The following is a 17,817-nucleotide window of genomic DNA, read 5'->3' on the forward strand; positions in this document are numbered from 1 at the left end:
CAGGGTTATCTTTCTTTTGGTGTGCTTTCCCTTCCATGGGCAATCTCAGCAACCCCCCATCCCCGAGGATGGTCCAGGAAAAATGCAGGGCTTGAGACCATTGCCACTCCACACTCCTTCTCTCCCACAGCTCACCCCTTTCTGGGTAGTGCACGAAAGTGAAAAGGGGAAGGGATGGGTGGGTGCTCTGTCGTGGATTTCTACACCCTCCATGTTTCCAAAAGGAACCCACAAAAGCAGATCTGGAGGCTAAATGCGTTTACTATTTCCAACTCAGATGCAAACAGAAAGCAGACTGAATTCTTTCAACCCTTCTTGTTTATGTACCACCCTCAAGTCAGAGAACTGTGTCACAAAGCTGAGGGGGAATAAAAAAATCTTTTTGACCAAATCTGGCTCCCAGCTGCACGGCCTCATGTGAATAGGAACTTGGCACAGTGGGAGGGAGAAAGGCTGTTATTGCAGCTGGCAAATGTCAAAGGCTTCAGGTGGCAAACACACTTGGCATGGGCACATCATGCCAATGAGTAGCAGCAGTTGGCAGGAGAAGGGTCAGGCCAGAGGGAGGGATCGAATGGCCCCAACAGGGAAGCATTACCTAGGAATCATCTTCCTCGCTGGAGGCAAGACGATGAGTGCCATTTTCGGGTGTTTGGGGAGAATCAGGAGGTCTGGTTATCAATTGTGTGACCTGGGGGAAAAATCACTTCATCTATTGGGGTTCTGTTATAGAAGGTTGAATCAGAGGTTGCAAACTCGAGGCCCCCCATGCCCGATTTGGCCAGTGGATTCATGTTGGTTGACCAGCCCAGTATTTTAGTTGTCTGTTTCCACAGTTTGAAAGCCTCATTTGTACTGGTCCTCCAGTTCACCACAGGCCCCATTGTCCTCTGTGATCTTACCACCATCCAACATCCCCTCTCAGCTATTTCCCGTATTTCTTTTAAGATTTTATTTATTTATTCATGAGGGGCAAACAGAGAGAGTCAGAGACATCTCCCTGTGGGGAGCCCAATGCGGGACTCGATCCCAGGACCCCGGGATCATGACCTGAGCCCCAGGCAGATGCTCAACCACTGAGCCACCCAGGTGCCATTATTTCCCATATTTTTAATACCCATCTGGCTCCTGAAGTGTCATCAGCCTTAGAAACCCTAAACCAAGTTATTTCTAAGGGGGTCTTATGATGAATGGGTCATTATGAGTCTACATAGCCTCTGACATCTTCGAGGAGCAGAGAGGACCTTAATGGGGGGTCAGGGGGAAGTAGGGAGACTACCAAGCAAACAGTTAACAAGTACCCCTTAAGGGGACACATGGATGGATATTCTTTAAGCAGATTTGCCACCCTGTCTCCCCCAAAGGATGTGGCCTGTCAAACATCCACAGCTTTTCACGGACGTCAATCGCTTTGATCTCTAAATTGACAATATACTTCCTTTGAAAAGGTACAAGCCTCACAGGATCATGGGCTGAGCCTTGGCCATTGTTCAATTTTGATTTTTCAAAGAGTTATTCTTCTGTGGAAAATTGAACCATGTTTCAGTACTTCCTCTGTGATTAGATAAGCAGTTTCAGGAAAACATCTCTCTCTCTCTCTCTCTCTCTCTCTCTCTCTCTCTCTCTCTCCCCCCACCCCCCTCTTTTTCTTCTTTACAAGGACAGTGTGACAGCATGGACTTCCCGTAACAGAAAGTCCCTCCATCTCTGTGTCTGGCTGCTGGCTAGCCTTGGGGACTTTCTTTCTCAGGCCAAGGCATTTCCCTTTTAGGTGTCCATTGTTAACCTGCTTTACCTCCATTCTTATCCCTGGCACCTTTTAGTGTTATTTGTGAGAGGGCGAAATGCATGGCGGTACTATGGTATGAGGAGTGAGGTAGAAGGGTTGGTGAAAATCCTTTTGATAGGGAAGTTACAAGTCCAGGGCCTCATAACTTACCTGCTAATGTCCTCTAGATTCATGACCAACTGTGAGACTTTTTTTTACAGTGGCTTCTTGGCGTGTTCTAGTCCTGGCCTAAAACATATTCTCTTGGCTCCCTGCTCTCGGCAGAAGCAAGGTCTTTTCTCCCAGACCTCCTGGCACTTACTGTACACCATAAGCAGGACTGATATGTAGGATCTTACTGTGATGTCACCAAGCCGCAGTATAAAACAAACTGACTTACCTCCAGTCTTCCTGGGAGCAGGGGAAACAGGCAGATCTTTAAGTTGTAAAAGGGCTTCCTTGATGGGCTGTAGGCTATGTTCTAGTTAAGAGTCCATAGGATCTTAGATTGTTGATTAGAAAGTAAATAGGCCTGGGGGCACCTGGGTGGCTCAGTGATTTAGGCATCTGCCTTCAGTTCAGGTCATGATCCTGGGGCCCTAGGAGCCCCACAGGGGTTCCCTGCTCCACAGGGAGCTTGCTTCTCTCTCTCCATCTGCCCCTCCTCCTGCTCTTTCTCTTTATCTCTCTCAAATAAATAAAATCTTACCAAAAAAAGAAAGTAAATAGGCCCCATGCTGGCTAGTGAAATGGAAACCTGGGTAGCTTGAGTTTCAACTCAGATGAAGGCAAGAGACCTTTGATGAGCTGAGCCTCCTCCTGGACCATTTGCTTACCTTTCCTTAACATTGGCTTTCCAGCATATCGGTCCACAAGACCCCTTTGGGGCAAAAGTTTGTGACTTCAGCAGGCATGAATGGACAAAATGAATTATAAATGCCTCATCTGGGGCAGGAAAGAAAGTTCGTTGATGTTACAGAAGTGGAGGAGGGAGACAAGTTTTTTTCACCTTAAATATGGCCTTTGAATTTTCCCTCCAAATCTACCTTTCTGCTTTAGTTTAAGATTTATTGGCTATTTGATGGAGAATATATCTGAATTTATCTTGACAATATCTTTTGGTTTGCTAATTGGCTTTCCTCTCTCATTATCCTATGGACAAGGAATTAGAACTGAGTTCTAGACCTTTCCCCATTGTTAACTGTGTGTGTGTGTGTGTGTGTGTTAACCTCTTTGGGCTTCTGTTTCCTCTAGAAAGGGAGGAGAGTGAATTCAATGAATAAGGCCCTTTTAGTAGATTCTATGAAAACATTAATTAGTTCCACTAGACTAGGGCAATATCGGTTTATTGAATAATAAACCATCATTTGAATTACACACATTTATATGAAACTAACAAAGTGTGTATGATATGTGTGTATGATGAAGGAACCTTGGGGATCATCTAGTTTGGTGACTCCCAAGCTTCAGGCCTTTATGTCTCATCTTTATGATGTTTGTCATAATTGTGCCTCACCAGCAGCATTATTTAATGTTTTCTATACTGACTTGGTTTCTTACAAATTTAAAAATATCTACCTTAGTGTCACTGTAAACAATAATATCCATGAAGTTACAGACACAATGTGCTAGATATGTGTCTTTCTAATAAGTTTTCATTTATGTGCCACTTAAAATCAGCTTATGTACCTATACTTGGGGAATACATCTCATAATTTGGAGGACATTGCTTTGGCCTCTCGTTCAGATATAATGTGAAAACGAAAGGTTGGAGAGAGTTAATCACATTGTTTCTTATCACAAAGCAGGTTGCCATGGAGGCATGACGAGAGGCCACCCTCCCTGACTATGTCATAGTCAGAGGCAGAGCTGTGGCTAAAACCCAGGTCATCTGACTCCAAGACCAGACCTCTTTCCACCTCATCATGCTGCTCCATGGTTGCCATTTTGATCTAACTATTCATGATCTTTAATAGAGATGGGACTAGAATCCAGATCTTCCTTGAGTGTGGCAAATAGTAATAATAATAATAATAATAATAATAATAATAATAAATTAATCCTGTGACTTTGGATGAATCATTTAATCTTTCTGGATTTGAGTGCCCTTATTTGTCTAAGTGAAATAATAATTCCAGTTCTGCCTCCTGCCACATGGGCAGAAAGGTAGTAGCTGTCATTGACAAAAGCATTTCCTAGGCCACTATGAGAGGATGGGACCAGATGATTTCTCAGGGGCCTTTCTGCTCTGAAATGTTACTCTTCTAACAAACAGGATAAACCCAAGTTTGCTTATCCAGAGGAGTACATGTGTATGAAAGGAGTATGAATATTCTCTTAGGGAAATCAGAAAGTCCCGTAGTCCCATTGAGTAAAGTCAAATTTAAAAAGCTTATATAAAGTGGGGAAAAATGATGATTTTGGCTTTCCCATCAGGCATTTGTGTTTTATACAGTGAGTTTCCTCCAGGTAGACTCATCAGGTGAGCATCTTGATCTAGCCTAAGCTTACCAGTTGAACCCTGTCAACTCCAGCTGTTTATCATCTGTAAGATAGGCATGCATCCCTGCTCTGATGACATCACAAAACTGCTGTGCACACAAATGAGGAGGTGGTTGTTCACAGGTGTGAGAAAGCTAAAGCACCCGACTGAGTTGAGACACACCCCCTTCGCCGTGAGATCTGTTCTGTGCAGGAGGGGGTGGGTGGGGATGTGGGTGCTTCTGGGTAGCTTATCTTAGCCCTGGACATGCTCCAGTTCTCATTTCTGTCATTTTTCTGTCCTAGATTTACTATTCCGAAGGTGGACAAGCTGTAGCCATCGGGCAATTTAAAGATCGAATTATAGGGTCCAGCAGTCCAGATAATGCATCTATCACCATTTCACATATGCAACCAGCAGATAGTGGTGTCTACATCTGCGATGTTAACAACCCTCCTGATTTTGTTGGAAAAAATCAAGGCATCCTCAAAGTCAATGTGTTAGGTATGGGCAATTTTTTTCTGTGTTTTTTTTTTTTCTCTTCTTGGGACAACTTAGGACCTTCCATGAGCCAGGACAATGAGTTATGGTGCTAATTAAGTCCCAGGGAATAAGTAACCTGTCTGCTCCTTTTCTTGTTGGGGAAATAGAGACACACCAACAATCCAACCCTTAGAGTAATACTGAGAAATCACTCACAAAACATGCTGAAACAATTGCCAAACCGAAAGTGCTGCCAAAATGACAGAGAGCAGGAGTTTGACCCAACTTCTGGGGATCTGTGTCTCTGAAGGGTGGAATGAGTACAGATGGGCAACACATGGTCCCCACTAAATGATCACTAGTGACTCCTTCAGAGGAAACCTCCAATTAAATCCAGTCCTACCTGGGGGAGATAACTGCCAATCTATTATCTCTCCTAAGCCAGCTGCAATTCCCACTGTTAAATCATTCTTTGGAGTAAAGGCAGGAGAGTCCCTTTAAAAAATGTCAGCACTCTCTAGAAAAAGGACCATAAGGTAAGCCAGAGTTGAGAATTTATTTATATACAGCTGCTCATCGTGTGACATTCGGCAAGTCCTTCTTGCTTTTTGAATGTGCTTGGAGTGGTTCATTTATACGGCATTTACTGAGTGCCTGTTTTGTGCCAGGAGCCATGAGGTTTACAATGATGGAGGCATGGTTTCCACTCTTGGAGAGTTCACAGTTTTTGGTGATTTCTAGCACCATTCCAACCTCTGAGAGGACAATGGGGGTTTGCCCCCATCTAAGGGCCTAGCAGGTCCTGTCTGCAGAACTTCGGAAGTATTGAAGGGGTAAAAGTGAAGGCTGTCAACGCTTACTGATTAACCAATTGAGCAAAGGATGCTTCCATTTCTAAGTAATCCCAAATGGAGCTGATTGAGCCATTGTTCCTTTCAAGCTATGTACATCCATCAAAGGAAAGGGTGAACTAGATCAAACCAGTGACTTGATCATTGACTGGCTTGCAAAAAAAGCAGCAACTGGTAAAAGGTGCACGCCTAGGAGAAACGTCCAAAGTTGTCTGAGCTTGCCTCCCAGGTGACGCCCCAAATGAGGTTTGCTACTGCATCTACCCACCTGGAAAAGAGGGAAAGGTGATTGGGAGCGAAGTTGTAAGAGTGGAGTAGCTCAACTGCACTTATATTTTGCTGAGCCCCATGCTAGGCAACAGGGCGCAGGGGGAAGACAAGAGAATTACACACACAAGCCCTTTCTTGGGAGAGTTGATGCTCCAGGTTGGAAGACTAGTCATTTACATGGGAACTAAACAGTGCAATACATACTCTGGGAATCAGAAGGCTTAGGTTCTAGCTTGTACTCTGCTACTCAGTGGCCTCAGGCAAGTCAGTCCACTTTTCTCTGACCATTTTCAGGTGGAGTTGTAATTTCTGCCCTACATTCACAGGTTTGTTATGAGGATCAAACGATAGACTGGAGATTCAATACCTAGAGCATTTGAGGGATTAGTTCTCTATTGGTTTCCTGCTGCTCCCTGGCTCTGGGTTGTCCTTCTGACCAGAAACAACCTAAAGAAGCTGAGCCCGTTTACCTCTGAGCTTGCAAAAAACTCTGAGATAAAGTTGGACAGGAAGGTTCATATTCTTAAATTTCAAGTTCGGAGAATCCTTAGTCAACTTCTATAAGAAATTGAGTCATTTCCTCTTCAAGGCTTTTGGGTCACTTGTTTCCTCAATGGCTGTGTCACGACTTTTCCTTAAGCATCCAAGATCCAGGCAAGGTAAAAGGCAGGAGAGTCTGTGGATTATCTTGTTTGGGAACTCTCAAAAATCCACTTTCTGTTAATTGGGGTAAGAACAAAGGTCTTCTCCAAAGACCATTCTGGAAATTTTGAGACTGATAATGTTCTCTAAAAATCTCAGAGGCTGTTTGCAGTTCTGAAGTTCCATTGCCTATGCTTGCACTGACAGAGGGCGGGGCCTGGGGAGGGAGGCCAGGGGGTCAGGGAGGCCAACTGTGGGGAGAGGTGTTGGCATTTCCTTAGCAATCACTCTTCCTAGCAATGCATTTCCCAGAGACATTCCATTATGCAGTGATGGATGGAGATCCCATGCATTCACTCATTCATGCAGAAATTCATTCAATGAATCCTGAACACACGTCTGATTACGGTGCCACATTGTGGAGATGGAAATATATAAAAGACAGGGTTTCAGCCCTCCAAAACTTTAGAGAATAGGGGCTGAGGTGGCCAGGCACGATTTAGTTAAAGGAAACAGCAATGAGCCAAGGCCCAGGTGGTTTGGATGACCATTAATTTGAGAGACTTCCATTAGGTATGAGAGCCTTGGCAAATGCATCTCTGAAAAAACCCAGATAGAGGTTTGAATAATTATTTTGTATGCATTTGGAATAAGCATCATATTCCTTCTGCGATTTGGCACATAACAAGGAAATGATGAATTTAGAGAAGGCTGTGGACGCAATGAAGCATTTTCATCGATTTTTCTGAGGCGAGCCTCTTTTCTCCCACCCCAATTCTGTTGAAAGCAATAATGCTAAATGGTAGATCAATGGCTTTGCCAGTAAGACATACAAGTTCTAATGGGGACGTAATGTCATTTTTTTTTCTGGGGAGTCCAGGGCTGAAATAGGCTGGCCCCGAGCCTCCAGCTGCTGCAGCCTGTCCACAATGACAGGCAGAAGGTCAAACCCCACCCACTCCTCTCACCCCATCCTTCCTCCCCTCTCAGTTGCTCATTCATTCTGGAGTTCTGATAAAGGGTAACTGGCAGGGGCCTGAGGCTGGTAAGCCCCTCCCCACAGGTTCACTCGCCCCATAGAAGAACTGTGCCCTGGCGCACTACTGACACACAGAATATAATGGGCCTAGCACACTACTTAGGTCTTAACAGCTGTCACGCTCCCTGCCACGTCACACCGCTGCTCCATTTCTGGATGAAATGTCAATTCAATCGTGATTCGGTAGTTTTAGAAAATATATAGGTTTGGGACATGGTTCGAAGTGATTTACTAAGTGTTTTGTTAATAAAACAATAAAATAAAAGGAGGAAGCTGTATTCAGGAGGAAAAAAGCCTATCTGGGGCTGATTCTGACCCCCATTTAATTTTCTGTTCAAAACACTATTCTGTAAAGGCTGTCAAATCATCATGGTTTTAGACAGGCAGTATCTAAATCTAGTGATGGTTGCAATGGACTTCTGGTTGAATAGCCTAGCTTAGGGTAGGCAAATCAATGAGATGTCCCCATCTGAGAAAATCAATGGTAAGGAAAAGAGCTAAAGACGAAAATACTTATTTTCATTAAAAAAAAAAAAAAACCCCACCCGTTTAAAAGATAAAGATGGTAAAGTGTTTCAAAGAGCTACAGCTGTCTCCATTTGTCTTCTCGCTCATGCGTACAGGGGGTTAGAGTCTAAGACTGAAAGATTAACTTCAGTACCAGGCTATAAAATGTGGCAGTAGAAATTAGTCCTGCCCACAGCCAACAGCAATTCCATGTGCAAGGCACTATAGACATCATTTTATTTACATAAAGTCGATGTGTTTGGTTTCGTCAGAGGTCAGATAGTTTCTTTTTTCACATTTATACAGATGAGTCAACTGAGGTTTGGTGATGTGAGGTTACTTGCCTAAACATATCTAAAGTAAAGCTGCAGAGCCAGCAGTCTGGATGGATCCAGGGCTGTGCTCTTAACTGCTGTTTCTAAAGTAAGAGCTGGAGGGCTGGAGAGTCCAGAGCATTTAAGGTATAACTAGCCTAAGCTAGAGTACCTGTGTCTTCGGAGGATTTTATACCTAAGTTAAGGGAGGTGAGTTGGTAAGTACTGAAATTCAGATGGTTATCTATATGTAACACTGAGAATAAGCTGTGAGCTGTAAGATGAATGAGGAAATTCAGATTCTCAGTTTCCCACAGGACTGCTCCATGGAGATGTTTCATAAACAGCTAAAACTCAGTATACCCCCAAATGACCATATCATCGCCCCCCCATCCCTGAAAACATGCTCCTCCTGTGTTTATTTCTGGATGGCATGTATCCAGCTGTCCACATCAGTTACTTGGGAGCCATCACTGCCTGCACCCTCTTCCTCATGCCCCCCTATTCATTTGGTCACCAAGTCCAACTGATTATGCTTCCTTGATACCTCTTGACCATGTCCCCTCCACTCCTTTGGTTCAGGCACCCCCGCCGTGCAAGAAAACCATCTAAAGCATTAAAAATGGATACCATCCTTCCCCTACTTAAATTCCTTCCGTGGTCCTCCTGCTGTCTGTGTAAAATACATGAAATACAATGCCCTCCCAGCTATTATCTCTGCTGTTCTCTGGCCTCATCTCCCAATACTCCCCCACCCCACTTCAGAACTGTTTCAGAGTTACTTGGGCATTTCTGGTGCCTAATCCAGTGCCAGGTACACAGAAGGCACAGAAGTAAATGCTTGTGGGGCAAAAAATGGATAAAGATTTCAGCTTCGTGTAGCACCCACCTGCCCCCCACCTGCCCCCCACCTGCCAAAGTGGGCTTCCCTGACCAACAAGGGACACAGACCATTTCAGACCCTCCAACAATTTTAGGTCACTCACCCCCAGAGAAGTTAATGCCCAAACATGATTCATAAAGGAAAGGGAAAATATAGCATTAATGAAACAAATGTAAAAAGAGTAGGTAACAACTTATCTCAAAGTATCTAAGGGATCTAAGGGTCCCATTTTTTCCCTTAAAGCTGTGCTTCAAATGTATAAACTGACTTTAGTCATTTAGTGTTTGCTTACATATGGGCTGTTTTAATAAAGGCATATTTTAAGACACAATGCGGAAATTCATGGTCATGAATATGGGGAGGAAGGCAGACAGAAGAGATGCTGATGGAATCTTAATGGCCTGGTGCCTGGCAGGTCCTTGAACCTGAAGTGCTCTACTCCCATCTGGTGGTACAAGCGGAAAAAATGATCAAACGCAGTTTGCAAAGCTTTCAAAACGGAGAGCAGGGCCCAGAATTCTACAAAATGACAGTAGGAAGTGACCTGCCAATTGTGACAGGTTAAAACACTGCCTGCAGGATTTTGACTCTGTCTCATTGCCTTACAGTGAAACCTTCTAAGCCCTTTTGCAGCATCCAAGGAGTACCAGAAACTGGCCATCCTATATCTCTTTCTTGCCTCTCGCTGCTTGGGACACCTTCCCCTGTATACTACTGGTATAAACTTGAAGGCGAAGACATCATCCCAGTGAAAGAAAACTTCAGTAAGTCCAGCCCTCCTGCAGCCCCTGGCAAGGTCTGGCATGTGTGGTTGGCTGGTTGCTCATCTTCGGAGCTCAGTCGTCGTCGTCGTCGTCTTCTTCTTCTTCTTCTTCTTCTTCTTCTTCTTTTCTTTCTTTCTTTCTTTCTTTCTTTCTTTCTTTCTTTCTTTTCTTCTTCTCCTTCTTCTCCTTCTCCTTCTCCGTATTCTTCTTTCTCTGGGAAGAAGATGTACAAAGATATCCTAACAAGATGACTGTGGTCTGGTCTTACCCCCAACCTCTAGAGGTCAAGCCTGTTTTTGGCTCAGAGGGTAGTGGGTATGGAGGGGAGAGGCATGGTCCCAGATGGGCTACCTTTAGAAGAATCTTAGGGCCAGGGGGTGGTGGTGTCTCATTGGACCCTGGCAGCTCAGGAAAGGGGGGGCAAATGTGAGGGAGTGGGCAGACAGGCATTGAGTGATTCTGCTGCGATGACATGATCCATACCCCCTTAAGAGGTTTCAAAAGTCTATTTCCTGTTTTTTTGTTTTGTTTTGTTTTGTTTTGTTTTGTTTTGTTTTGTTTTGTTTTGTTTTGTTTTACAGACCCAGCCACTGGGACTTTGGTTATTGGAAATCTGACCAGTTTTGAACAAGGTTATTACCAGTGCACAGCTATCAACAACCTTGGCAATAGTTCCTGTGAAATTGATCTGACTTCTTCTCGTGAGTTGATCATCCATCTTTTTTAAAAAATATATTTTTTAATTTATTTTATTCATGAGACACACACACACACACACAGAGAGAGAGAGAGAGAGAGAGAAAGAGAGAGGCAGAGACATAGGCAGAGGGAGAAGCAGCCTCCCTGTGGGGAGCCCAATGCAGGACTCGATCCCAGGAACACAGGATCACAACCTGACCGAAGGCAGACATTCAACCATGAGCCACCCAACTGTCCCTTGATCATCCATCTTTAACACATTTTCTCCTTAAGTCAAGTGTCCTGGGCCTGCCAACCAAGTAAATTAACTAGGATCCCTTGCTTCATCCTTTGGCCTCTCTGGAGATTTTGGTGGATTATTTATAGATTGATACGCTGAATTATTACCATCCTAATGTCTAAAGCTTACATGACACTTACTGTGTGCCATACACTGCCACAAATCATTTACAAAAATTTTGTTCCACACTCACAACATTTCTAGAAAGTAGATCTTACTATTTAATAAGCAGAATAACAGCCCCATTGATAGTACCAGACTGGATTTTCTTTGTGAATCCAGGGGAAACTAGCAGTCTATGTTGAACATGGAGCTCATAGACTTTCCAGTTCCTCAGTAATTTGTTAAGATCTGCCTCTAATAATAGTGGTCATAATAACACTTGTACCTACAATCACAGTAGCTAATATCTGTGGAGCACAAATTATGTACCAGGCACATGGCCAGGTGCTATGAGTTTCTCTCACTCAATCTTCCAACCACCCTGCCTAGGAAGCACGGCAGATTGTTAGCTTCATTTTACTGCAAAGGAAACTGAAACTCAGTGAGGTAAGTGACTTACCCAAGGTCATCCAGGGAGTGACTGGCAGAACCTTAAAACACAACGTTCTAGTTCAAAGGTGCTTTGTCTCCAAGCATAGACTCGAGGGCCTGGAATTGTCAAATTGGGCCAGATGGGGGCAAACTCTCACAAGGGATATCTTGCCACACTTTTTAAAAAAGATTTTATTGAGGGATCCCTGGGTGGCTCAGTGGTTTAGCACCTGCCTTCCGCACAGGGCATGATCCTGGAGTCTCGGTATTGAATTCTGCATCAGGCTCCCTGCATGGAGCCCACTTCTCCCTCTGCCTCTCTCTCTCTCTGTGTCTCTCATGAATAAATAAATAAAATATTTATTTAAAAAAAAAGATTTTATTTGAGAGAGAGCATGAGCAGAGGGGGTTGGTCAGAAGAAGAGAGAGAGGGCATCCTGGGTGGCTCAGTGGTTTAGCACTGCTTTCGGCCCAGGTTGTGGTCCTGGAGACCCAGGATCAAGTCCCACGTTGGGCTCCCTGCACAGAGCCTGCTTTCCCTCTGCCTTATGTCTCTGCCTCTCTTTCTGCCTCTCTCTCTCTCTCTCTGTCTCTCATGAATAAATAAATGAAATTTAAAAAATAAGAAGAAAAGGGAGAAGCAGACCCCCGCTAAGCAGAGAGCCTGATGTGGGACTTGATCCCAGGACCCCAGGATCATGACCTGAGCCAAAGGCAGATGCTTCACCGACTGAGTCACCCAGGGGCCCCTTGCCACCCCTTTGAATGATGCCTTAATAACACTTAGGATCATCTATGTCATCTAATCATTATTTCTAACTCACTTTGAATCTGTGACTAATATATACTATATCCAGGTGGCCAGTTCCCTTGGACCATACCTCTCCTAGGAAGCTAAGTTTTTGTCCTTTCGGTGGTCCTGAATCAAGCATTTTCCAATTCCAGGTTGCTTCTTCATTCGCCTAATTTTGAGTCAAAGGTGAAGAGACATCTTTTTGGTTTTTGTCTATGGTTTCATTCTACCCCTAGTCCCTTGATCATTCCTGCTGTATATCTCTATATCTTCCCCAATCCTGTTTTGCCTTTCCAGAAGTGGTTAAGTGGTATAACCTGTAGAGACTCAGGAGTTGTACTCAAGCCCTGCTTCCACTCAAATATTCCTTTTAAATGATGGTGGCATTTGGCTTCCTTCCTTCCTTCCTTCCTCCTCTTTTCCTTCCTTCTTTCCTCCCTGTCTCCCTCCTTCAAACATTAATTAGATATCTACTCTATGCCAGAAACTCTCATAGGTGATGCAGATACAGAGATTAATAAGATCTAGGTCTTACATTCAAGGAACTCACAGTTTATTTTATTTATTTATTTTTTAAAAAATTATTTATTTATTTATTCATGAGACACACACACACAAAGAGAGAGAGAGAGAGAGAGAGAGAGGCAGAGACACAGGCAGAGGGAGAAGCAGGCTCCACGTAGGGAGCCTAATGCGGGACTCGATCCTGGGACTCCAGCATCACACCCTGGGCTGAAGGCAGGCACCAAACAACTGAGCCACCCGAGGATCTGTGGAACTCACAGTTTAGCCAGAGGGACAAACAGTAAAATGTGTTACATGCTCCAATAGCAGTCTGGACAGGGGCTCTAAGACATTGAAGAAGAAACAAGTAATTATGCTTATAGAACCAGGGCCAGCTGCCCCAACAAAGTGCTATTTGAGCTGGATCTTGAAAGAACTTGCAAAGCCTGTTTCTTTATCTATAAAATAGGGATGAAGGTGAAAGGCAGCTGATGGGTGACACTATGGTGGCAGGCTTAGGAGGGCAACCAGTCTTGCTGGGGGAAGGAGGATGGAGAGCCCCAGGAGGGCTGTTTCCTCAGGGGGGAAAATCATAAGAAATCAATAGATTATCTGATGTGTTTAAATCTACTGAAAGGAGTTTTAACAGTTTTGGTTGGAAATTTGGGAAGTTAGTGGTAATCCATTTTAAAACATCTCCAAATGAGGCAATTATTAGCCCCAAATAGAAAAATTTTAATGTACAGGAATCGTGATGTGAGAGCACCTGGGTGGTTCAGTCGGTTAGGTGTCCAACTCTTGATCTCAGCTCAGGTCTTGATCTGAGGGTTGTGAGTTCAAACCCCATATTGGGCTCCACACTGGGCGTAGAGCTTACTTAAAAAAAATTAAAATTAAAAAAAGAATCATAGGATGTATTAGGTTCTTGCAGCTGTGAACTATATTTACATAACCATAATCCTGTAAACTTTGATGTCATGACAATTTGCACTATGGCGATATCAGGAGAATGTGTGAGTGGGGTGGAGTTAAGAATACAATCCCCATCTTCTGGGGTAGGAAGTTGTCAAAAAATGACAAAAACTGGAAAACTAAAACAAGCACAATAGAAACATGGAGGCAGATACCGAATGATTCATGAAAAAGAGTTAAGAGTGGTTGCCTCTAGTGAATGGGACACAGTGATGGGGGTAGGGGTTGGTGGGAGCGGGCACAGGGACTGCTGCTTCTTTGCTAGAAGTCTAGTAGAGCTGTATGACTTTCCGAATCGTGTACATGGATTCCTTTAATCATAAAAATTGAAAGAACGATGGGGCAATTCTGCTAGTCTCTCCTCGCAGAATGTAAGATGTCCAGCCTTATTTGAAGGGAGGCGGATGGAGATGGGCCCACTGGAACTCAGACAAGGTCTCTCAGGGATGGTGGGAAGTCTGGTGCTCAGCTGGATCATCGCATATTTGTTGAATTTTTCCATAGACTGATCTAGTAAACCAGATGCCTGTTTATAGAAATGGGCATGGCCTTTTCCGGTGGCCAGAATGCATGAGGCTTTTTGGTGAGCATGGCATATGTGGGAGAGGTTTTTAGGGATCTACTTCACCTGTGCTCTGGATAAGCCTGGTGAAACCTCCCTGCCTGTAACAGTGGTGCTTTCTCTGCTTACCAGGTTGTAGCTTTATGGTGTCTCTTTCATTTGATCAGGCAGATGCCCACCAAAGACTCCCTTCCTTCCACCCCATTTTGAAAGGAAGCCCCCCACCCCAAGATGGCATAGGTCTTCTCTATGTGTATCCATGTGAATGGGTAAGCTACATAGCTGAGCCAGGGTGAGTCCAACTGGCAGAGTTCTGGGGGTTTCTAGCCTACACGGGTCATATTCCCACTATATGGAGGCTCCAGATATTCCACCCTGGTCATGAAAGCACACATGTGAGGCAGCCAGTACAGTCCACTTTACCAACCAGCTGCTTCTTTCTTCAAGATCCAGAAGTTGGAATCATCGTTGGGGCGCTGGTGGGGACCCTCGTAGGTGCTGCCATCATCGTCTCTGTCATGTGCTTTGCAAGGAACAAAGCAAAGGCAAAGGGGAAAGAAAGGAAGCGAAATTCAAAGACCACCACAGAACTCGAGTAAGATCTTCTTTGTTTGAATGTTGACATTTGTCAGGGTGTTATCTCTATCAGTCAGCTCTTCCTCAGCACCCCTTTTAGCCTAACCTATCAGAGGTCGTCTTTCTGTTCCCACTAACTGCTTATATAAAAGCAGGTGGCAGCAGCTACCAGTTCCTGATGGCTGTGTGCCAGACTCTGCTCTAAGCACCTTATGTCTATCAACTCATTTAACCACCTTGGGTATACTAGTTTTTCTCTCTTGGGACTCTTATTCTCTGGTTGAGACCTAACCCGTCTGGTTAGGAGACAAGATGAATGTGTGGTCCGACAGTGAGTCGGAATATCAGAAATCCTATAAGCCTTGAACAGATTGGAACACGTGGTTGCATGAAATGCCGAACCCTAACTCGTTCTTTCCTGGGCCTTCTTCCTGCAGACCAATGACAAAGGTAAACCAAAGTACAGAGTTTGAGGCAATGCCAGATGAACACGTGATCCAGCTAGAAGCTACCTTGCCACCTTCTGGCCATGAGGATGACCCCGATGCCATCCTAGGGCCAGATCATCATCCTATCCCGGAGCCAGAGGCTGTCCAGGAGCCTGCCCCGCAGCCTGCCCCTGGGCCACAGCCTGTCCCAGGGCTGGAGCTTGAGATAAAGCTGGAGCCAGAGCTGAAGCCAGACCCAGATCCGGAGCCGGAGCCGGAGCCAGAGCTGGAGCCTGAGTCTGAGCCTGAGCCTGGGATTATAGTGGAGCCCTTGTGTGAGAAGGATAGGGAATGAGTAAGCCATAGGCTGTAGCCTAAGTACAGTGTTCATCGCTAAGGAACTTATTACTGGTATTCGGAATTCAGCTGCCCTAACTAGTCTCCCACCCCCTCCCTCTGTTCTGACTAACCCTTTTCTAACAAGGTGCCCCTACCATCAACCCCAAACAAATAGGTCAAGATAAATACAAGGGTTCCTGCATGACTTACACTTTTACTAACATGTAAGCCTAACCGATGACAAAGTGAGTTATTTCTAGTTCAGATGAAAGTGTTTTGTTTTGCAGCAACATCTACACTGTACTTCAGAAAATCTTCTCTATTTTCAGCTCATCTTTATTCTGTTCCACATGCACACATGACAAGGTGGCATTAATTGGATTCGATATTATTCCTAGGATGAGCTGTCAGGGCTTCCCTATTCATTTTGACACTGGCCATGAAGACAAGAATTTGCTAGCATTCTCTTGTAGATTGGGGGCAGGGGGAATCCTCAAAAATTGCAGAGGAGAATATGTAAAGGGTACATATTAATTGGTAGATAGCATTTAAATCTAGGTCTTAAAATCAGTGCTTCATTTATCATATTAGATCTCCCAAGGAACCACTCTGCTATACAGTATCTTGAGCATAGCAAAAAATTTAAATAACCTAGTTTTCAAATGCAAGATAATCTACAGGCAAACAGTTCCAGATAACATTTTCCTTCGGGGACTAAAAATGTTGATACCATAGGTGATGTACAATTTACCTTTTAATGAGATACTATGTTATCACTATATCTGATGCTACCTTACTTAAGAAGGGCCAGATTATGAAACTGTTCTAAATGAACACTTAAGACCTATTTTAGATAATCTGAACAAATTATTTAATCTGTTTCACTGTTGGGATATTCCACAGTAATAGATAACCATATAAGTGCAAAAATATTAACCTAACATGCATTGATATTACCTCTTTTTCACCTGCCAAAATGTGTTCTCCATTGATATTTTACCCATATACCACCTTGAAGAAATTTAAAGGTAGACTTTTTCATTTGTGTAATCAGATTTTAAATCTTATTTTGAAGTTCCATAAATAACACTCAATAAAATCTCATTTTAATGATCCTAAGGTAAATCTTTTATTAATGTTATTGACATATACTTTATGTACAATAAAGAATACCCATTTCAAGTGTACTATTTGATGAGTTTTGACAGATGTATACACCCATGAAACCACCACAATTTAAAGAGAGCATTTCTGTCAATCCAAAGTGTTTCCTATGCCTTCGTGTAATCCCACCATCACCCTGGACCTAGGCAACCACTGATTTGCTTTCCATCTTTAGATATTAGCTTTGCCTTTTCTTGACCTTTGTATAAATGTGATCATATAGTCTGGGCTTGTTTTGTGTCTGACTTCTTTCCAACGTGAATCCTTTTTAAATGAAGTAATGAATCTCTAATTTATCACATCCAGATTTTCACATAGAGGATTTTCTTAAGCTGTGAAGCCCTTTATATAGAAAATGTACCTATACACTAATTGAAGTAGAGTCTTTGTTGGTTTTTTTTTTTTTAGTCTTTGTTGGTTTTAAGGTAGATTGCAACTTAACATTTACATTCGTCCAGAGCCATGGAGAGAAATAACAAGCTTTTACTTGGATACTTACTTCAATGTGTCAATTTTCAGCCAATCATAGGGATTTTTGAAGCATCTATAATGCCATTCACATTAAATATAATGATACATAGTGTCTGATGGGTCCAGTAGACAAAATGATGAAGGTTTTGAGAATGATCTAATATTTAAAGATTAAAAACTAAACACCAGATGGTACCAGACCATCAAAGTAGCTGGAGTTCACTTTTCTTTCCACTTTTATAATGAGGCAAATCGCAAGAAAAGAAACTGATGGATCAGTGCTGAGCAGGAAGGAAGTCACTCTTGGTGATCTTACAGGGCTCTGTCCTTAGTAACACTGTTCAAAAAACTGATGAATATAGTTAGTTGGATTAAAGGACATGGATCACCTCGAAAATCTGCTGAAAAAAAAAAAGAAAATCTGCTGAAAACTCTGGACCCCTCTCCACAGAAAAACGCTTATGTACACAAAGTGTCATGTACAGTTTTAGG

The 17,817-nt window shown here is 43.4% G+C and overlaps 1 protein-coding gene across 3 annotated transcripts in view; it reads left to right on the top strand.

Moving 5' to 3' along the window:
• The window catches only part of VSIG1 (V-set and immunoglobulin domain containing 1), a 146,981-nt gene extending 129,796 nt beyond the window's left edge, over positions 1-17,185 (top strand). For all 3 annotated transcript variants that reach the window (XM_041740996.1, XM_041740997.1, XM_041740998.1), the window contains 5 exons: positions 4,556-4,754; positions 9,848-10,003; positions 10,585-10,704; positions 14,795-14,942; positions 15,361-17,185. In XM_041740996.1, coding sequence (XP_041596930.1) covers positions 4,556-4,754; positions 9,848-10,003; positions 10,585-10,704; positions 14,795-14,942; positions 15,361-15,706 — 969 coding nt within the window. In that variant the 3' untranslated portion in view covers positions 15,707-17,185. The remainder of the gene's footprint in view (positions 1-4,555; positions 4,755-9,847; positions 10,004-10,584; positions 10,705-14,794; positions 14,943-15,360) is intronic.
• The last annotated feature ends 632 nt before the right edge of the window (positions 17,186-17,817 follow it).

The sequence above is a fragment of the Vulpes lagopus genome, chromosome X, assembly GCF_018345385.1.
Source record: "Vulpes lagopus strain Blue_001 chromosome X, ASM1834538v1, whole genome shotgun sequence".
Classification (NCBI taxonomy): Eukaryota; Metazoa; Chordata; class Mammalia; order Carnivora; family Canidae; genus Vulpes; species Vulpes lagopus.